The 23,540-nt window shown below is 29.7% G+C and overlaps 1 protein-coding gene across 7 annotated transcripts; it reads left to right on the forward strand.

The window, feature by feature from the left end:
- Positions 1–1,431: 1,431 nt before the first annotated feature.
- LOC133783196 (glycinol 4-dimethylallyltransferase-like) lies at positions 1,432–23,015 on the forward strand. Of its 7 annotated transcripts, none has more exons than XR_009870820.1 (6): positions 1,432–1,680; positions 2,631–2,665; positions 2,743–2,812; positions 2,961–3,090; positions 4,018–4,122; positions 22,761–23,015. XR_009870820.1 is itself a non-coding variant. In XM_062222745.1 (4 exons), the coding sequence occupies exons 1-4, from the start codon at positions 1,623–1,625 to the stop codon at positions 22,791–22,793; spliced, it is 261 nt and encodes an 86-aa protein (XP_062078729.1). In that variant the 5' UTR covers positions 1,432–1,622; the 3' UTR covers positions 22,794–23,015. The 7 variants fall into 7 exon arrangements, 2 of the variants coding, with proteins under 2 accessions (XP_062078729.1, XP_062078728.1); XR_009870819.1 differs by having other exon boundaries at positions 2,748–2,812; XR_009870823.1 differs by lacking the exon at positions 2,961–3,090.
- The last annotated feature ends 525 nt before the right edge of the window (positions 23,016–23,540 follow it).

A 23,540-nucleotide genomic window follows, 5' to 3' on the forward strand; every position in this document is an offset into this window, starting at 1 on the left:
TCTTAATCTGCTTTATTCGTTATACACTGCTGTGAGAATTACATGATGAGAATGTGGTTGAGTAAATGAATTTATGTTTCTCCATTGTTCTTGTTGTTTTTGTTTATGAGACTCGAAAAAATCTCATATGAAATTAATGGAGCTAAATTGAGCTAAATTACAATGGAACATTGAATGATTTTATGAAATTGAGTAAAAATCTCATATGAAGTTAAGGAACCAGTTTTGTGTTTTTTTTTTTTTGATAATATATATAGTTTGACGTTGTCAATAAATTGAGCTATTTTATAATGATTTTATATAAGCCCTCAAGGTTAATTGTGTTGAATAGTTTTTTAATTGTATGGCTCTGAATAGTTTTAGACTTCGCAGGAGCATCATATAGAGTTTTTCCCTCTTCTTTTGGTTTTTAGTCTCATCTGGATAAAGTTATGTTTTTTATTCATTCTGCTTTGATTGTCTCTTCATGTCCAAAGCATATGAATTAGCTGAATGTCTTCTTTATGGATTCTGCTTACAACTTAAACATCTTATGGAGCTTTTGTCTGTGTTTCTTACTGACCACGATTAAGAATAAATTGAGTATGGTGGATTAACTTCTTAGATATAGCTATATAATGCTTCAAATAATTTTATTTGAATGGTTTAGAGACTTCATATTCCCCCAATTTGATACACTCTTAATATCGAAACTTCCCAAATAGTTGACCCGGTCTTCCACGCAATCAATGACAAAATAATAATTTCCTTATCAACTAAGTTGCCAATGTTCTCTCCACTTTAAACATGTGTATCTTATGAGCAATTTCAATTAAACTTTGCCAAGTGTAATCTGAATATTTCATTAATTATATATGTTCTACTACACACCAATTATTTTTTTTAACAAAAATAAAAAAGATTAATCATCAAATAAATCCATAATTTCCCAATTCACCAACAAAAATTTGATGAACAAACTAAAAAAATATATGGGAAACAAACAATTTCCCTAATCCACAAAAATAAATGATAAAATAAAATTATTACAAATTTAGCATAAATATTTCACAAACAAGTAAGAAAAAAAAGACACCTAATACATCAACCATCTAAAAAAATAACGCAACAAAAAATAAATACAAGTTACTATTAATTTCCACAAAAGCAAATAACAATTAAAAAAAATTATAAATGCAAGTAATGACTCTGGATCATTCAACCATTTACTTCATATACTCTGTTACTATATGTTATGCTCAACTAATCCATTTTTTTTTTTAATTTTGACTGTGAGGGACTGCAGAAATGGCCTTCTTTATTTATTATTTTATTTTTGCCATTGAATTTAGTTTTATTTATTTATTAAACATTAAATCAAATGGAAAAATAATGAATATTTAAAGGGAATAAACAAACAAAAAGAAACAATTGGGTCTCTAAACAGAGAGAAGTCACTCTTACTTTATAACTCTACTCTTTCACACGCACTTCACTCACTCCCCTTGTTCCAAAATTGAATCTTTGAAAAAGCTCAGAACTTGGAGTTATCAAATGAGGCTTAGAGTCATCATCATCACCATCGCCATCTTTTTCTCTTTTTGGGTGTAAATGAACTGAGGAAGTTTTATGGTTCAAACAAAATGCCAATGGATTCTTTGCTTCTGGGCTCCTTTACCACTCCTTCTATATTAGCTAAAGGTTTGTTTTTTCCACTTCTATCCATGCACTACTTTATTTGGTTTTAGCCTCTATTTGTTTTATTTTTTTTGGACAAAAGGGGTTGTTTTGGACTCATAGATTTGTATCACTGTTCTTTGACTAGGCTGAGGGACACTAAGTTTGGTCTGTTTAATGCACAAATTTAGGCTTTTCAGTTTATGATTTTAACATTTCTGTAGATATATAGGACCTGTCGTCGCTCGACAACCTCTTGAATCGGAGTCAAAAAATGTTTTGAACTCTACTAAAGATGCCTTGGATGTTTTCTATAGGCTTTCTCGGCCACCAGTAAGAATAATGTTTATTTGGGTATCACAAACTTATCATTTTGTATTTGCAGCCTATTATATTCTAACCTAGCTATCATGTTATCATGTTATTATATTCACTCCATTGTTCTTGTTGTTTTTGTTTCCTTTGATAATATAGTTTGGTTTTTAGTTTGTGTGTGTTTGTCTCAACTGGATAAAATTAAGTTTTTTATTCATTCTGCTTCGGTTGTCTCTTATGGAGCTTTTGTCTGTCTATGTTTTGTTACTGACCACGATTAAGAATAAATTGTGTATGGTGGATTAACTTCTTACATTGCTTTGTTGGGTTCCAACCCAGTTTATTATTGAAGAATTGCACAAAAAGTACTGAAATCTCTATAATTTACCAGAGACCAAATAAAAGATTCCTGGTTAATGTTGTCGCTCGACAACCTCTTGAATTGGAGTCAAAAAATGTTTTGAACTCTACTAAAGATATTTTCTATAGGTTTTCTCGGGCAGTAAGTTTAAATTATAGGCGCAGTAAGTTTAAATTTAATGGGGCAGTCCCAGCTAGTCATTCATTATATTAATCTAATTCATTTGAGCATCAATTTATTGATAATATTTTTTCTTATCATGTTCTGGAGGCTCATCCTATTTTTTTTTCGGAAGCAGTTCATTGAGCATTATTTTTTGCTGGGATGTTGGAGGTGATGCTAAAACTATTTTGAATTGCTTTTTTAACTTCACATCATGAGTATTGTTCTTATGCATTTGATCTTTTCAGTTCAGGTTGTCGTGGCTGCCCTCTTAATGAACATTTGCATTATTGGTTGTATGACATTGATATAGACAAGGTAGCTCTTACTGTCTTACTAGCTAGTAAAATTGTCTTAATTTTGAATGAAGAAATTACAAATATATTATTTGAGCATAAGGGTCATTACACCAGTGCCTAGTTCTTTGCCTTATAATGTAACATTGGATATCTTCTGTTGGTGTCAGGGGAATATTCAATTCAAACTGGTATCATGATATTTTTAATAGTTTTGGCCTTGGATGGATGGTTGGGTCATGACCATTATTTTGGGCCCTCTTCATCACTTTTATATTAGGAACTGCTTATTCAATCAATGTGAGTTGATTTAGTCTCATATGAATTTTCATATACAATGCATAATAAATGGATTTTCTGAAATAATTGACTTAGTTTTACAGACTTTGTTTCTCACTTGGAAGAGATTTGCTTTAGTTACAGCAATGTGCATCCTTGTTGTTTATCTATTCCTCTTGCCTTGTTAACCAAGTTGAACTTTCGATGTCTCTTTCTACACAATCCAAACATTCTTATTTCTTGTGTCATTTACTGTATAAATATAAGCAAAAGATATGGATCATGTAGGATAAAAATAGAAGGGTAAGGAATAATGTTTATTTTGGTATCATGTAAACTATATTAGATATGTGGTAAGGTCAATGCACTTTCAAATTTCAATGGTTTTTCAACTACTGAAATATGGATTGCTTTTCAGACCCATGTCTTTATGAGACCAGATGCTAGTTGTTGTTATAACATTATTTAAAGTATCAACTTCTTTTTCTCTATTTCTGTTGAACTTTTAAGTTGTTTGCTTTCCAAATCTGTTTGTGCTTTTGGTTGGGCACATGTAACTCTGTCATAAATAAAATAGCTTATTTTTATTTGTTGGTGAATAATGTATAGGATATACGACATCCTATCATTTACTGTGCACTTAGGTCAAAAGCGGGTTAGGCTTAAATTGGAAACCTTGTTTTGTTTCCATACTAAATCATATTGTGTAGGTGTTTTGGATATGCATTTCACTACTTGAAATTGCTTATACATTTGCACTTTTAGAGGGAGCATCATCCGACTTCCTGTGGAGCAAAGTTGTTACAGTAATATTTGAGTTGCTCATTCTGTAGGAAATAATGCTCTTTTATTCTTATTGGGTTTATTGTGTAGGTGTTTGTTGTTAAGGGCTCAATAGTGATAGGTTGTATGAATGTTGACTTATTATATGTATGTTTCCTTGTTTAGGTATTGGGACACACAATTTTGGCTTCAATACTTTGGACTAATGCCAAGTCAGTTGATTTGAGCAGCAAAGCTGCAATAACATCTTTTTACATGTTCATATGGAAGGTAAGTAACTATGCTGCCAAACTTACTTTGTTTAACACTTATTCTTGGGCATCCCCTAAAATTTTGTGTCTTCACTCGAATTGCATTGATTCAAAATTCAAATCTCTTGTTCCCATTTTCTCAATCCCTTTTTATGTTCCATCATTGAATGATATTTCTTTTTATTTATTTTTACATGTGCATTGATTGTCATTTTAAATGAGTTGGCTGCTATTGAGTGGTGGGATATAGAGGAGACAAAAAATGGGATAAGACATATGAATCCATTTATTCAAGCATTTGACCACTTAAAAAAGTGATAAATACTTAATGTTTCGGTGTTATTTTTACTACGAATAATGCTAAAGAACTCGACCTTTAATAACAAGTGATGTAACAGATGAGTTTGTCATACATTCATTCGATGAATCATGAATGCTATAAATCCACCAATTCTAATGTTGCAACTAATATGCCACATCAATTGACATTAAAATGTTAAAGAGTTAAAACATGAAAAGATATCTCATGAAATCTTTATAGGACTTTTAGAAATCTGAATTATAATCTATTTTTCATAGAAATAGGAACTTTAGGACTCTTTATTGTTAAGGGATTGACATGATGTGTAGTGTTTTTCAGTTAGCGTTAGGAAACTTTACTTTTTGTTATAACAAACATTAAAATTGATTTGATGATGTGAGAAAGTGAAATTAGCATAATAATCTCGTTTTTATATTGAATGATGTGTAGGGTTGCTTAATCGATCTTGAAAATTATTTTGTAATGGCAAAAAAGGAAAAACATTTGGTGAAAATGGACTTTTAAAACTTCAACTTGCCAAAATAACATGCTATTACAAAATAATCTTTAGTGTTGTTGAGAAAATTACTTTGCAAATAATATATCAACATAAGCCTTTAACTATCCTTAAGAAAACTAGTTTGCAAATAGTTTTCTTGAAAATTATTTTACAAATAAATTTTCTCATTAATTAATGTTGTTTCTACAAAGCATTCTCCCCAAAGAGTAATGCTATTCGTTATGAATTCATGATTCATTTGTAAAAGTAGTTATTGTTTGCTAAAATTTATTATTATATCAAATTATTCATTGACATGTTTTGTGCTATATACATCATGAATTTTAACATGTAATGAATTAAAAAAAATTATGGTACCTCCACCCCAAAATTTGATTAAGGCACCTTATTTTTATTAAAAATTAATATAATATATATTTTTTTATTAACTTATGCTTATTTTTTTTAAAAAAAAATTCTTCTTTTGCATATTCTAAAAATACATATGAATAAAATATAATTTAAATATTTAGACATAAAAAATCAAAACACAAAAATATATGAATTAAAGTAAAAGTCTTAAAAAATATTGAACATTATTTTCTAAAATATTATGAAAATAAGAAAATAAAGTGATTGAAATTAATACAAAAAAATAAAAAATTAAAGTATATAAAAAAATTAAGAAAATAATTTATTTTAATTCTTTTTTATATATGGGGTGCCTATATAGATTATTAGAGTGTAAATATCATTGGCCTTTCATGTTTTGGAGAAAATTTCTATGAAATGACAATGATACCCTAAAAGGTTGAATACTAGTCATTGTCATTGGTGTGTACGTGAGAGGAGGTTGTTGATTTTAGGATATTTTTTAACAAAATTATTCGGTTGGATTTGGTTGTCAGTTGTGAGTAAATTTTATTTTTATTTTTTGTCACAAAGATATTAATTTGATAAATGAGTTTACACTTGTGTAAACTCTTCCTCAATCCATGTTGTCATTTTCGATTTTTTTTTCTTATCTTTATTTTGAAGTGGTCATTTTTGAATTGGGTTGATATATCCTAATTTATTATAGCTTTTAAATGATAGTTTCAATAATATGTAATTAAAAATATAAATATTTTTATAATGAATAAATTATTATTACTCACTTGTGTTTTTTTATAATTATTTTATGTTGAGTATTTAAAAATTATTTCTTGGTCGATATTAATTGGTTGATCTATAAACTGATGTATAATGAAATCTATAAAATGATGTATATGTCATGCATTCAATAAAAAGAGATCTATGGTCTGCCATTGTATTTGTAACTTTGTTAAAGTAGAAATAAAAACTTTTATTGAGAATACTACTAATAGTCAACAGTACAGTATACATAAAATAGTATTGGTACAGTATAGAGATATGTTTTGGTTGTCAGTACAGTATGTTTTGTTTATGTTTTATTTTTGGTACTTACATAATTCATGTAAAAAAATTCCTTAAAAGATAAGCATATAGATATGCTCTCTAAGTATTATGATTATCATGAACGTAAACCAAACATTTGTATTATTATTTGGATGAATTAATCAAGTAATTAATATGACATTTTTTCCTTATCCTAGTTTCTTACCAAAGACTTTAAAGTCTTGATATTGAAAAAGAAAAATTGCCTATCTTATTGTAATGCACGTCATTTCTTTATTTTTAGTTTTCATTCAAGTAAAGTATGTCTGAACCATAAATTAATTTTGTAATTGTATTTGAGTTATACATTTTCTTGTCTTATTTAAGAAACAACCATTTTTATCATCATTTGGGAGACTTTACAAGTGTATAGAGAAAAATGAAACCAAAAAAAAAAAGTTCATTTAAACAACATAGTTTTTGTAAAGTTGACTACAATTCATTTAAACAAAAACTTACATAATAACGAGCTCCAATAACAAACAACATACATTTAAAAAAAATGAACACAATATACTAAAAATGTAAGCTAATCTCTTCTCTCAATTTCCAGCATTTTGACGAGCCATTCTCTGCTTTGATCTTCTTGCCATAAGATGCCATTGTTCTCCTTTCACTATTTTGACAAGCCCATCAATAATTCTATCGGAAAGGAACATGTATCCCACCGAAATTCCAATAACCATTCCACTTCCAAATCCCATTAACACAATTTTCCAATCAAATCCATTCACATGCTCCTCATCGTCTTCTTGCTGAAGTTGGTGTGTGGTGTTCTCGTTGCATGATTCTGAAATTGGAAACCCACATAAGCCCAAATTCTTTTTGTATGAATCGTTTGTGAATGTATCAAATTGTCGACTGCGAGGTATAAGCCCCTTCAATTGGTTCACAGAAAGATTTAAAAATTGGAGTTGATTTAGATTTGCTGCCAATTGCCATGGAATCTTCCCAGCAAGCTCGTTTGAGGAGAGATCTAACCATTCTAGATTGGTCAAATTTCCCAAGGATGATGGAATAGTACCAGAGATCTTGTTATGTGAAAAATTGAGCCCTTTGAGTGAGTTGAGTTTACCAAGCAATTCTGGGATCCCTCCTGTGAAGTTATTTCTTGAGAAGTCAATGACTATAAGCATGGTTTGGATTTTCTCCAACTCAGCATAATATCCCTTTATTGTCAACGAACTGATTTCGTAATAGTTACCACCAGGTAAATTTGCTTGCATGTAGCTCAAGTAATGTGAAGTAGCATTCATCATTCCCACAAAATTCTTAAAATACTTTTGCGGCAAATGACCAGTGAATTCATTGCCAGAGAGATCCATAATTCTCAAATTTTGAAAGGGATGTCTCACCTTGGGATTGCCTATTGGACCTTGAAATCTATTAGATCTCAAGATAAGAACTTGGAGATTCGGAAGAGATTCCAACCACCAGGGAAATGAGCCATTTATCTTGTTGTTTCCAATATCCAAAAATTCCAACCGGTTACAATTGAGCAAAGACTTTGGTAAGGACCCTTCCAATTGATTTTCGTTGAGATTCAAAACCTGTAGGAAGCTTTCCTTTGGAAAATGTGAAGGAATGATGCCTTGAAGCTTATTCTTGTGCAAATCTAGCACAGAGAGACTTGAATTTCCTAAGCATTGAGGAATGTTCCCACTCAAAATGTTATTTGACAAATCAAGGCCTTGAAGCCCACTTAGATTGCAAATCAAATGTGATATTTCCCCATCCAATGTATTGTTTGAGATTGAAAAAAACATTGTTTTAGGTGGTGGGATTGGAAGATGACCTTGAAGTCGGTTGGAGCAGAGGTTAATGTATTCTAGATTCTTCCATGGAATCTGATCTATTTGCGTTAAAGAGTTGTGAGAAATATCTAGGAAATACAATGAATCCTTACCCATATTCCACAGCCATTGGGGAACACTGCCTTCAATTTGATTGTTGAAGAGATCCAAGTATCTTAAATTTTCAAAGCTTCTTAAGGTGTACGGGAACTCACTTATACCACATGAAGACAAATATAAATCAGTAAGGGTATTGGGCAAAGTATCATTATTATTACTGTTAGATACCAATGATAAGCTATTATTAGAAAGAACAAGAAGTTGGAGCTTTTTTAACTTTAAAAATTGATCAAATTGCACGACACCACTCAAATTACTTGAGAAAAGATACAAAAACGAGAGATTGACTTGCTGAAAAATTGATCTTGGGAAAGAGCCTTGTAAGTTATTAGAAGATAAAGAAAGATACTCCAAAGAATTATGTTGGAATTCCTGAATGCTACCACTGAATTTGTTGGAACTTAGATCTAAATATTGTAAAGATGGAAGGGAATATAACCAAGATGGTATTGTCCCATTAAGCTCATTTCGATATAAATCTAGAGATTTTAAAGTCAATGGAGGAGAACTCAATAATTGATGTTTTGAAGAGACACACGAAAAGGAATTTTTTGTTGAGTTACTACAAATTTCTGGAATCGGGCCTATGAAATTATTCCCTGAAAGATCCAAATAGGTTAGTTGTTGTATATTTAAAATGGATGACCATGGGATATAACCACCAAAATTATTACGAGAAAGGTCTAAGGAAGTGATTTGTGTGCAGTTGTCAAGCAATGTGGGAGAAAGTTTTAAGAAATTGTAATTGCTTAGAGACAAAATGTGTAAGTACTTCAACTTTATACAAAGATGAGGTAGATCTATTACGACTCCAGAGTCAGAAAGATTCAATACTTTAAGTTGGTTGCTCCAATTATATTGTGGAAAAGAAGCATTGAGATATGAGTTGTAACTCAAATCAAGTCGTTGAAGGTTTGGCAAACTGAGAACATTTTCTGGAAGTTTCCCCTGCAATTGACTCCAACTAAGATCAAGAGATGTCAAAGAAGTTGACAGATTCATAAAGGAATCAGGTGAAGTAGAAGACATATTCACAGATCTAAGAAACAATTCTTTGAGATTTGTTAGGTTTGCTAGAGTTCTTTTCCAGCTAGATGTCTCTAGTTTCAAATCATAATTCCTACTCAAGTCAAGTGTAACCAAGTTGGACAAGTGAGACAATTGGAGAGGGGCATGGCCAGTGAAACCAGAGTGAGAAAGGTCAAGGTGAACCATATTTGAAAACTTACCAAATTGAGATGAAATTTTGGAACCATCAAAAAGATTGTGAGAGAGAATAAGAGATTGGAGATGAGCAAGAGAGAAAAGAGTGTTGTTGGAGTGAAGAATGCCTTGAAGGTCACTGCATTTAAGGTCAAGACGGATGACATGAGCTGTGACCTCATCACATGTGACTCCACTCCATCTGCAGCAATCCATGTTTTTGTTCCATGAAATTGTATTATTAGGATTATTAATCCCATAGGCCACCATACAGAAGAATGTATTGTTATAGAAGGTGAAAGAGTTCTTAAAGTGGAGCAAAGCAGAGCTTTCATGGGGATGGCACAATGGAGGTGGAGAAGGAGAAGACAAAGAAGTAAGAAAGAAGAAAAAGAAGAGAATGATGAGAGAGTAGAGCCATGAAAACAGACCCATCATTTTCACCCAAATCAACTATAATGGAAGAGAAACAGAGAGTAAAATACTAATGTTGGATGAGTTATATATTGTGGCTGATCATCCATATATATATATATATAGGCACCCAACCCTCTTAACGGGTTGAAGTTTTCTATGGAAAGAGAGTTAATTAGTTAAAATAATAAAATACAGGAATGGAGGTTTACTTGACTTAATTTCACTTAGCTGATAACATGTATTTATTATAGTCAAGAAAATAATGTTGAAAAAAAATTATATTAGAAAATACCTACAGATCTCATTCTCCTGGTTTTGAAAAAAAAAACAGAAATTAAATAATTCTAGGACATCAGTCCTTATGTGCAGTGTTCTTTCTCTTATTTTTATATTTTAATTGATGGTAATATATATAGATATAAATATAAATATAAATATAATTAATTATGAAACATCACACTTAATTATATTGTTGATATTTTATACAGTGTTAATGAAAACATAGACCAAAGTTTGTTTTCCACGAGCACAATACATCAATGACGTTATTTTTTAAAAAAGAAAATCTACTTATTAATGTTAAAAATTTAAAATTATCAAAACATAATTATTACACTTTGTAAAACTCACTCTTAATTTCAACATAAATTTTTTTAGGGATAAGGTTTCCAAATAACAAAAAATTATAAAATAAAATTTAAGAGGTATTTATGCTACACATTTATAAAATTGTAACAAATTTCTCTTTAAAACAATTCCATACTATTTAATTTATTAAATAATAACTCACAAAAAAATTATATAATTCAACAATCTAGTGCTATTCCACTTTCTAAACATGACCTATCACAATAATAATACAAAAAATAGGACTCTCAACTTCAATACAATTTCAAAAAAAAAAAAAAAAAACTCAACTTCAATAATAATAATAATAGGTCACCTTAACTTGTGTTTTGGGTTGGTCCTAGAGTGTGTGGTATAGAATAAAAGTAATAATTATATAAATTATTACAAGTCAAATAATTTTCTACAACTCACAATTCTATTTCAGCAAAGTAGGAATGTGTATGATTCAGGCCATTTTAATCAAGAAAGTAACTCAACTTGTGTTGTGGGTTGGAAATTTTGTAATAGACTTCTCAATGTTTATAACTCAAGTGATACAATCTATTAAAATATATATTGGATGAGTTAAACCACTTCATTATTTAGCTCACTATATTTTCAACTCCAAATGTAGTTAAGGTTTACTTCTCTTTCAAATATTTTTTATTATTATTTTAGTCTTTTTTATTCTCTCTTTCTAAATTAATTATTTGCTTATTCTTTATCTCATTTTCCTATTATTTTAATTAATAAAGATATTTTAAAATATAATATTTAAATAAGATATTACTAAATAATTAATAATACACTTATTTTGCCACATCTCTAGTTTATTGCTTTTTTGATATGTATATCCATCATTTCAAAATAAATAAATAAATCAGAAAAAGAATTTCATTGTTATTTTTGTTTGATAAAGACATTGCCCGAACTCATTTCTAATTAAACCTATCTAATTGTGAAGAGTTAACGGAAGTTTTCCAATGGTAATATAAATTATAAACTTAAAATAATATATCTCGTAATTGTAATAAAAGAAAACAGCTCAATAAGCAAACAAAATTTCTCTATAAAAGAAGACCTTTTTTATTTAACAAACTTTTTCTTCATTTTACATTTAATTACCTATGAGGACCAACTGCACAATAAGAAATAAACAAAATTATAATGATAAAAATAGATAAAAGAAGAAATCTCAAAGCCTTTCAAGTAAAATAAATAAAATCGAAATCTTGGTGCTAATTTGGTTTTAGCTTTGTCTTGTGCCACTTTTAATTTAGTTTTGTCTTTGTGTCAACTTTATTTTTAGTTTTGTCTTGTGTCAATATTTATTTGACTTTGTTATGTTATTAGTATTTTTTTAAAAAAAATTGATGTTATAAGTTTAGTGACTATTTATGGTTTGTTTTTTTGCTATATCTTTTTGACTTATAATCTCGGTTGAAAGAGTTTGTTTGGTTTTTTATTTATTTAACTTGTATAAGAAAGTTTACCTTTAATCTTATTTGTCTTTTATGTGGTCTACAAGCCAATTTTTTGTTCGATCGTGCTTTTCTAGAAGAACTTTTATTTTATGGGACTCAAGTGATTGATTGTGTCAAGTGGAAGTTCTTGCCTTATTAGAGAGACTTTTATGTTTTTGTTTTCTCAATTGTGTAATTTTTTTGTCTAATTTTCTTGGGATAATTCTCTCTTTTGTTGGTTGCTTTCTTAAAAAGTAGCTAATAAATTTGTTTATATGTCTTTTGCTAGATAATAAGCTAATTGGATGGAAATGATACACCCATTTAGTTTGTTCTCTATAATTCTATCTATGGTGATTTAATTACTTTTTTTTTTTAAAAAAAGTATAAAAACTTGAATAAGAATGGATGACCTCAATGTATTTATTAGATTGGAAACTAATATGGTATTTTATTCGTCATGTCTTCTTATTATCTATGTTTAAGACACTATGGACCTCATTATTAAACATCTCAAAGTCTTCCATATAAAACAAAAGTATACATAACATAACCACTTTAATAATTGTTTGTCTAAACTTTTTTTTGGGGGGTTTGGAAATATTGATTCATCCTATCTTATTCTATGCTAGACTTTTTGACACATCTATTGATTGTAGAAATATTGCTATGGTCTAAGACGTGACTTGCATTAAAGACTTTGATGTAGAGTTTTTTCTTTCCAAAACTTGACTTAATGAGGTTTTGTTAGCTGAATTTTTTTAGCTCGTGATAGTTACTTTCACTCTATCCATCGATCTCATTGTTTACTTGACCAAAATTATTTGAATGGATTTTTTTTACCTCTAATTAGCACTTTTTTATTAAATAAAAATCGAATGAGAAATTTAGGGTTGTCATCATTTTAATTTGTGCATGTTCTTGTTAAGTAAGTATTGATTTATATATAAAATTTGGAGTAAACATATTAAAATTTGGCCGTCACATAGAATAATAGATTAACAAAAAAAATTTATAAAATTACCTTTGAAGTAAGTTCTTTACTTTTTGCTGCAGCAACTGATTTTCCAGTTGGTTAAACACTTTGTTTAATAAGATTTTTGAATTTTGACATAAAATTTTACTTTCCAATTCCATTGCAAGGGCATATATATAGACAAGTTCTTTGTTTTCTGTTTTTTTTAAAAAATAAATTTATATATATATATATATATATATATAAAAAGCATGAATTGTTTTCAAAAGGTTTCTTACCATTATTGTTATCATATTTTGATATCATGATCACTTCAATTAGTAATCACTATTCTCGATAACCATTTTTTGTTGAAAGAATTTGGTCATTTTTAAATTTTTTTTTATTTATGTGTGTTATTAAAGAAAATCATTACAAGTATGGTTAATAAGGATTGAATTTGCTTAGGCCACTTCAAACCTAACAATTTAATAATTTATGCTAGAAATGATAAGGCTCATCCAACCAAGTATTTGTTTCAAATGGCGATTCTTTTGGCATAATATGCACATCTATTAATTGGCTCTTTCAACATTTACTTTTGGGACTTTGAATTTTCATTTCATATTAATTAGTTATGAATTTGTCAGTCTTTTCAAGTAAAACAAAAGTATTATCATTGTGGATTGGGACATAACAATATGACTTGATCATATCATCAATTATATGAATCTTCTAACCTTATATTTTGGGTTGGAAAATTCTTGTGTCTGAATGCTAATTTGGACGAGTATTATGTGGTGTAGAAGTAATGAATTTGACATCCACATACATTTTAAGGCATTGTTTGGACCATATTTTTGTAGCTGCAATTCATTGAGAATCAAGAGTAATTTGATTTGTCTTTTCTATTTTTAAGAAATCTTTTCCTCGTATAGAAAAGATAAAAAAAAAAAATGTGTATTTTTATAAAGACAATTATTTTTTTATGTGATTAATTATCTGATTTGTATATTTCATATATCTCACTAAACAGTGCAGTAATTAAGATTGTTGAAAATGAAGATGGCTCTTATGGTGAATTAGATTCGTAATTGGTTTGTTGAGTCAACTGAGTGAGTTGCTCAGGCAAATCATGTTTCCTTGAAATATTGCCTATTTTGATTGTCTTTGATTTTACATAATCAATTTGATTGCTGTGAAGGTTCTTAATTAGTTCTTGAAAATGTATATTTAATGTTCTTAATGTTTTAGTTAATATTTTTATGAACTTAATGTAATATATTTTATTATTGAAAATATTTGATTTGATTTGAGTTTATGTTTATTTTGCATAAATAATAATGCATTATGGCAAATATGAAGAAAGAAATTAAAAAGAAATAAAGATGCAAGCTTTGAAAGAGAAATTTACATTTCTGAAAATTAAAGGCCCACAGAAATATGACATTTTTAGGGAAAGAAGCGGAAAAAATAGAAGTGACATTTGTACAATGGATCCCCATATTGATATTTAAGACTAGTTTGGCATGAATTTCAAAATTTAGAGTTGTTTTAATATTTAATGAGTTTAATTTTATTTTATTTTTAACTTTTTTTAAAAAAAAGCTCTTAAATTATTTAGTGGCATATTTCTAAAATTACAGTAAATGATATTTTCTATCAAAACAAAATCAATATATGTTTTTGTTGGTTACAGTTCTTTTAAAAGTTTTAAATGGTATTTTTTTCCCTATATTGAGATAGTACTTTTTCTTACATGTTTTATATGCATGGAAATGAAATATAAATCTTTTCGAAAAAAAAAGAAAAACAATTATAAAAAATTCATTAAATGAAAAAGAAAACAATTTTTTTAACGTAAATGGTGATTAGTTACTTACTCATATCACGAGAACCTCTTGTGATGAGTAAAACGATGTAAATTGTTATATTATTTTATATAATATAATATTAGATTAAACAATGTGACATAATGTGATTTGTCACACCTTTTAATATAATATTGAGAATTATAAAATTTGACATATGTGTATGTCCAAATGTAACATATTTGGAGTTACAAAATCAGTTACAAATTTGTAACTCTCAAATGCTAGTCAATAATGTGTAGATTGAGAGTTATACATTTTGTTTGAATTTCACAAAGTCATAATGTGATATGATTGTTGACGATATGATTCTAACTCCCATTATGTATATAGAGGTTACAAAATCAAGTGAGAAAGAGTTTGAGACATTTTGGAAAAAGTGGAAAATTTGGAAGGCTGAAATAGCACGCTGGCCTCGGCCACCAGCATCCCAGACTGCGGTCTGAGAGTTAGGGACTAGCAGCCGCGGTCGTGAATGTCACTGGCTGCAGACAGGTGTGCTGACAGCCAAATCCCAATTTTTCGTTTTTCAATTTTGAACGGTTTTAACATCCAAAGTAACTCTCAAAACTTCATTTTAATTCCATAAACATCCAATTAAACATTGATAACAACCAAGCGGGTTAGTGGAATTTGAAATTCAAAAGATGTCTCAAAACTCTATAAATAGGAGTAAATTGCTCACTTGCATGAGACACAATTTTTTATCCACAAAGTGTAACGACCCGACTTTTCTTAACTAGCCCCACCGAAATACAACTATGACTATCCGGGGTCAACTGGACCCTTACAGTCAACTTTGGTAAAAATCGAACGTTAAGAACTAAATAAACTTTAAAGTAAACTTTAGAAATTTTTACATTGGAGTACTTTGAAATAAAATAGTGTTTGGATGGGATCCCATAGTTTTAAAAACAAAACGTAGTTAAACGTAACTTAAGAAGTTGTCTGTGGCCATAGGGCCTTCTTTAAATAAAACTAGTAAACATGAAATTGATAAAACTATTACTAGACTTAGCGGAAAACTTAAGAGAACCCTGACAACCCTGCAGGTCGGTTGTTTCACAGTATGCATACTTCAGATAGAATCCCCTCCAGCTTATTGCAATGCTCCTTAAGCTTTGCCCTTACCTACACACACAGAGTAACAGATGAGTTATAACGCTCAGTAAGGAAGCTAGCTACAACTTATGATTCTACTAACCAAAACAAGCTTTGCATAACAATAATGCACAACTGGAAACTGTAAACTGAGCAATACGTCTAGCATATTCACATAAGTCAAAGTATTGCATAACATACTGAAAACATATAACTGAGTCATCGTGTTATCTGTGGGGTCTTAATCCAAGTGTGGCCTCCGCGGCCCAGAGAATACTCACCTCCCGTGCCAAAGGGGTACACTCCGCTAAAACACGATGACTTTACTGACTTGGCGGCTAACCCCACTACACGACTGCATGGGATCCACCCTCACAAGGTCTCCTCAACTTAGTCCACAACGCTATGAATATAACAAAACCATTTGACATGAATTTGGTACTCAGAATCTAAGAGAAAAATCAATGCAAAGTAGGTTCGGACTTACGTTTTTCTTCTGACTATTCTTGTACCGAACTTCCATTAACACTCCCTTCTTTCTCTTTCTTTCTTCTACAATCAAAACAGAGGTTCTAAGGACGTGTCTAAGGTCTGTAACCCAAGGAAAAACTAAAGAAATGACTCACCTTACCTTCTTCTTCTTGGACCCGAAGTGGTCGTACACTACAAGAACACAATGTGTTCTCTTTCTATAATCTCTCTCAATTTTTCCCTCACGGTCAAAGATGGCTGAAACAAATGAGGAAAGACAACGGTTCTAATTCCCTCCCTGGTAACCTCTAAAAACTGCCATGGCTATACAAACTATGTTTCCCTCCAATATGTGTGTGCAGCCGAACACACTCTACACTTTTCAAAAATAAAACATTAAAACTATAGCTTAAGAATGATAAATATAAACTATAGTCTAAACACCAAAAATGCAACTTTGGTTTAAACTTCTTTCTATGATTTTATGTGAGTCCTTTCAACATAAAATTATAACTTTATTTCTATAAAATTCTTCTTGAATTATTTATAGACTCTCAGTGAATAAGTCACAACATCATAGTCTAAAATAATTCTAAGATTTTATGTAGATTCTAAACACATAAAATCATATACTTAAACTCTTTGAATAAGATGTCCATCTTAGATTTATTTCACATCTAAGTCCCTACACTATGGTCTAAAGCGATCAACTCACACTTCTTTAATTAAAATAATATTCACCAAATATTATTTTAATTATTATTCATACTCTTAATAATAATAAAAAAAATCACAGAATAATGTTTACATAAATCACAATAAATAAAAAAAAATAACGGGTTATTACACAAAGGATTTGGCTGGACCAAAATACTTGATAATTCCAGAGAGCTATTTTCAAACTTGAGAGTCCATTAGTGCTTAGAGAATATGGGGAAATAAACTTTTGGACACTTTGGTGATCTCCACTACTCTACACTTTAGTTGTGTGAGTGTTAAAGTGTTCTTGTTATTTTTACTTTGTTTTCTATTTACTATTATTCTTATTTCTTTCCTCATGTTCTTTTTTGTTTTTTATATTTATATGTACTATTTTTCTTTGAGTTTGTAATCTTCTTCTCCTCTACTTCTTCTACACCCCTTCTATTTATTTGTATTTTTAGCAATTGATGTGACAATCTAAGCTCAGTTATGCTTGCTGCGAATCTAGTCCTCCACACTCGAACCAAGCACATAGAAATTGATCTCTACTTTGTTAGGGACAAGGTGCTGCAGCATCAGGTTTTGCTCAAGCATGCTCGTGCACTTGATCAAGTTGCTGACTGTTAAACCAAGTCCATTTTTCCATCATTACTCAGATTAGAACGAGAAACTCACTGTGTTTTCCTTATCCACACTAAGTTTATTTAGGGGGCTGTTAAGGAGTAGCTATTGTGTTAGTTAGTTATTAGTGCTTGGCATAGTCTATTAAGTTGTTAGGTTCGTTATTGCTTTAGCTTAACAACTTCTTTAGTTTTAGTTGTAACTAACTCTACTGATTGTGTATAAGGGGTTGATTCTTCTTTAATCAGCTAAGTCAATACAATACAATTCTTCAATTCATTCTTTCTCGAGAAATCCAATACTATTGAATAATTAATTAAAGATTATTTGAGAAATGATGTTCATACTTTGAAGTTATAAACAGCAGAAAACGGAGAAAAACAGGACAAAGTTCAAAAAAACATTTGAGCTAAGAGAAAAAAGAATTAGTAGTCAAAACCCAATTTGGATTTTCCATCGGTCATGAGAGGATACAAAATGCTCATATGAGGATGAGTGGGGATGATGGTGATAATGAACATTTGTTTACAAAAACTAACTAATTATTACTTTAACTTACACCAAAGCATTATTTTATAAATTAATACCACCCATAAAGACAAAAAGAAGGAGAAAAAAGGAAAAACAGAGTAAAGTTGTAAAAACACAAAAAACTACAGCTAGAACATGAACATTATTACAACATGAAACTAAATATATTGAAATCTAAATAAATAGCATAGCTCTACTATGATCACATCACAAAAAAAATTGCTCTTCCATTTGAGAAAAAATTATTATAACCTATGAAGATCCCAAACACAAAGCCACATCCATACCCCAATAGCACAACTTTCCAAGTAAATCCATTTGAATCCTCTGATTCACTTTCTTGCTCCATGGTTGATCCTTCATTTTCCTCATTGCATGGTTTGGACAGTGGAAAACCACACAAATCTAAATTTCCTTTGAATGAATCATTGCTAAAAGTATTGAACTGCTTACCATTGGGTATTGGTCCAATGAGTTGGTTTTCTGAAAGGTTTAAGATTTCGAGCCATATTAAATCGGTCAACTGCAAAGGAATATTCCCACTTAGCTTGTTAGCAGAGAGGTCTAACCACTCAAGGTTAGTCAACTTTCCCAGCGATGATGGTATGGTACCTCTTAACATATTATGAGAAATGTTGAGGCCCTTGAGCGACTTAAGCCTTTCAAGCAACCCTGGAATCTGTCCAACAAAATTGTTGCAGGAGAAATCAAGACTTACAAGGATAGTTATGCACCAACTCTAACTCATATCCTTTCATGGTCACTGTTATAGAGTCTTGGTAATAATACTCTCCCATGTACTTCATTTGGACATTCTCTGTATTCATCATAGCTTTGAAGTTGACAAAATATTTTGTTGGAAGAGCACTGTCAAACTCATTGTGGTATAAATCTATAATCCTTAAATCAGGAAAAGGATATTTGGTTTTAGGTTCACCTATGGAACCATAAAACCTATTAGATCTCAAGACTAGAACACGTAACATTGGAAGAGATTCTAGCCAGTGAGGAAATGAGTCATTGAACATGTTATTTCCAAGATCTAGAACTTGAAGATTTCTACAATATTCCAATGATCTTGGCAATCGTCCTTCTAGATGATTTCCATTTAGATTGAGATTTCTCAAAGCACTTCCTTTTGAAAATGTGTTGGGGACAGTGCCATACAATTTGTTCCTACCAAAATTCAAGACTGAAAGCTGTTTGCTAAATTTTCCCATGCATTCAGGAATGATGCCACTCAAATTATTAGAAGATAAATCAAGCACTGCAAGGGATGTCTTTTTGCAAAAGGAAGTTGAGATCTCTCCCTCAAATTGATTTTTGGCTACTGAGAAGAACCATAGAATTGATGATGAAATAATTGGAAGAGTTCCTGAAAACAAGTTGGAGCTAAGATCAAGGTATCTTAGCCCATTCCATGGAAGTGGCTCTATCTGTGTTAACAAGTTGTGAGAGAGAGTCAAGTTGGTTAGAGAATTGTTTCCCACTTCCCATAACCATTTAGGAACACGTCCTTGAATATGATTATGGGAGAGGTCTAAGCCAGATAATATTTTTGAAGATTTTAAAATGTGTGGGAACTCAGTAATGTTGCAAGAAGACAGATATAATCCCTCAAGATTATCGAGACTATAGTTTTTGGAGTTTCCAAAAGTCACTGAAATATTATTAGAGGAAAGGTCAAGATATACTAACCTGAGATCCATTTCCAAAAGTCACCAAAAGATCCATTTGGTGCTTCATTCTCTCGTAAAAAAAGAGATTGGAGTTTCGACAATAGGAAAATATTCTCTAGTTGCTTCCCATGCAGCTTACACTGCCTGAGATCCAGACCTGTCAAAGAAGAGAAGTTTTTGAAAGAGAGCATTGCTGAGACAGAAGACAAATCAATACCTTTTAGAGAGAAATCTTCCAAGCTGGTCAAGTTTTGAGAAAGTGCTTTAAATGTATTTTCTCCTACCATGACTCTATAACCAATTTGGAAAGATGAGATATTTCTAAAGGGACTTGACTACTGAAGTTGGAGTCGGTTAGATCAAGAAAAGTCATATTCTTGAACTTACCAAATTCTGATACAATAAAGGAGCCTCTAAAATCATTACTATAGAAAGATCAAGATCCTGGAGATGGTGAAGTTTGAAGAGAGTGGTGTTGGAGCTTATTGTGCCTTGAAGGCTGCCACAACTCAGATCTAAAGCGATGACATTGCCAAAAAACATCACAACTAATTCCCTCCCATGTGCAACAATCAGTTTGCTCATTCCACAAGGCTGTTGCATCGTGTGAAGTTCCATTTTTGTTCAAACGAGCACAGCTCAAACTTCCATCAGCAACAAATTTGAATGAGGTCTTGAGTTGGAGAAGTGCAGATCTTTCATCAGGATTGCACTGGAGTTGAGACTGGATGAACAAGAAGAAGAACAAATCTAGCAACATCCCCATATTTCTTCCTCTAATTTTTAATGGCAAAAATTGAAAAATCTATATCGTTGATTAGAGTGTATAATGCATTGCCATTTGGAGGAAAAAATATTTGTTATTTTTATATAAAAGAAAGAGGATTTCATTCTTGGGCTTTAGTGCCAATATAATACCTAGAAATAAAATTTAGACAATTTAAAACAAACAGAAGAACAATTTTACAGGGTTAATCCAACGAAGTTTTGCTTCGATCTTGTGCATCAAAGTTATGAATAATCAATAAAAAAAGAAATACAATTACAATTAACAATTTTAAAAGACATTAAAAAATTAAATGTTGACACTCCCCTTTTGGCTCTTTCGTCTTTCCTTTTTGAGTTTTGAATTTGAAAACATTGATTGGGACATAACTACCGAACATGATGAGATGACTTGACCATATCTATAATCATAACTAATTATTGAATAGAAATAGTGAATAGTGGATAACCACATTTGAGATGGAAATTATCTACCAAAAAAAAAGGAATTTAAGAAGATATAAATTAAAAATAAACAAAAAATAATTATTTTCATTTCTGGGTGCATTAATACAACATTCCCCAATTAATACTTACTGTTTTTTGCTATAAAAGAAAACTTAGTGATTTATGTATAAATTTTTAAACTACTAAATAATTTTTGACACTAATTTATCTAAATAAAATTTCTTATATGAAATGTACCCGGTCATTATCGTACTTGCTCCGTTGTAAGCTTTGTAGCTCTCTCTGTATAGAGTTTAAAGTTATGTAATCGATTGGTTTAATTAGAAATAATAAAGTTATCCCATAACTATAATACTTTCCACTATCAAATTAATCATTCTTTGTCTACTTTATTAGAGCCACGTATATAAAAATATACGTGACATAAAAAATGTATTTTTTAAAATTTATTGTTAAATAATATTGTTTGTATGATGAAGCTTTATAAAAGAAAATATTTCAAATAATAATCTTACCAATCACTTCTCCGATTATAGTTTGTTCACTGTAAGGGGAGATTACATTTTATATAATTTTTTTAATAAAGTTTGCAAAAATATGATTTTTTTTTAAGAATTTTCACTTTATGAGTTTAGTTTTTTATATTTTTATATAAAAGTTGGTTTATAACATAATTTTACTCTTAATCAAGCTTTTTATATTTAGTTAGTTATCAATTGTGTTTCTCATTTTTTTTTCTTTAATAAGTTTTCTTATAAAAATTAATAAAAATATAATCCTCGTATTTTTAGATAAACGCCATATTTATAAAAAATCCCTTATGTAATCTTTAGTCTTTATTACCAAATTTATAAATATCCAAGAGATTTATCTTATATTTATTATTTTGATAGAAGAAGAATAAAACACATAAAAAATGTTGAAAAAAGAAGAAGAAGAAGCATGATTCTGTTATTCTATTATTAATGAAGTGTTCATTAATTAAAAGCCATAGCAAACTAACATCTTTATTGCAATAGTAACTAACTACAACTACCAAACCTTTATAAAAAATCTACAACTACCAAACACTAATTCTGTTTATATAATTCTCGGTTGAAAAAACCTATGAAACTTGAGAACCAAATTAAAATAATGATAGGTTTTGTTACAATAGTTTTTTTTATCTTTTAATATTTATACAGGGAACACGCATAAATGAGTTATTTTCTATGTTTGAATTTTCTGTGTTGAATAATTAATTGAAGATGGAGTGAAAAATGATGCTTGCAGCTGTAACATCATACTTTTGAAGTTATAAAAAGAAGAAAACAGCGAAAAACAGGACAGCTCCAAAAGACCATTTTAGCTAGAAATGAAACTAACATTACAATAATAATAATTTTCTATTTCTCAAGAAAAAAAATAAGATGTGTAAAAACTTTTATTGGCTAAATTTTATTTTAGACAAAATATTTTAAGTAAATTGAGAAAAATTAGTAGCATATCCTTAATTAATTGTCACATGATTCAGCTGATTTTAGTATGAAAATATATTTTAGTGTGAATACAATATTTTTACCATATTTATTATAATTAATTTTTATTGATAAAATATTATATTTAAATTATTTTGTGAGAATATTTTCAGGCATTATGTCCATTCAGGGAATATGGATGGTAATGATGTGGTCATTATTGATCAGCAAGGTGAGCTGAAGATGAGTGGTGATGATGTAATAATGAACTTTTGGTGAGGCTTGTATTTTGTAAAATTATTTATTTGTACTCTGTATTTTTACAAATGATCTTTTAGACTTTAAGTTTTGCAAAATTGTTCAAATAGAACCCTAAATTCAATTTTGAACAAAATTTTCTGAAATAAAATTTCAAATAATTCACCAAACTAACAATTTAAAAAAAATGAAATTATTATTATTTAGAAAACTGTGTTGGAATGTTCAATTTTTTCTTCATAAAAATTGAGTTTAAGATTCTATTTGAACAATTTTACTAAATAAACAGTCCAACAAAAAAAAATTTAACACACAGGATCCAACACAAGTATTAGAAAGAAAAAAAATTAATAAAGTATAAACACTATTATTATTATTATTGAAAAATTTAATAAAGACTCTCATTCCATATGGGTTAGGAAATAAGGAATCTAAATCAAACTTGTTGAAAAGGTCTAATCAGCCTTTACATGTAAAGAAGAACACGTATACACTGTGAACATAAGTTATGTTGATGAAGCTTCATAAAAAAATATATAGAGAGAGAGTCTTATAAAAGTATACCAAATTTAAAGACAATATCATAATATTGTGTTATTTTAAAATCTAAAAACTATGACTTGTAGTCTACATATAGTCAAACACTAATTTTGTTTATATAATTGTCCGTTCAAAAAAACTATGAAACTTGAGAA

This window comes from Humulus lupulus, chromosome 6 (genome assembly GCF_963169125.1).
Source record: "Humulus lupulus chromosome 6, drHumLupu1.1, whole genome shotgun sequence".
NCBI classification, from domain to species: domain Eukaryota; kingdom Viridiplantae; phylum Streptophyta; class Magnoliopsida; order Rosales; family Cannabaceae; genus Humulus; species Humulus lupulus.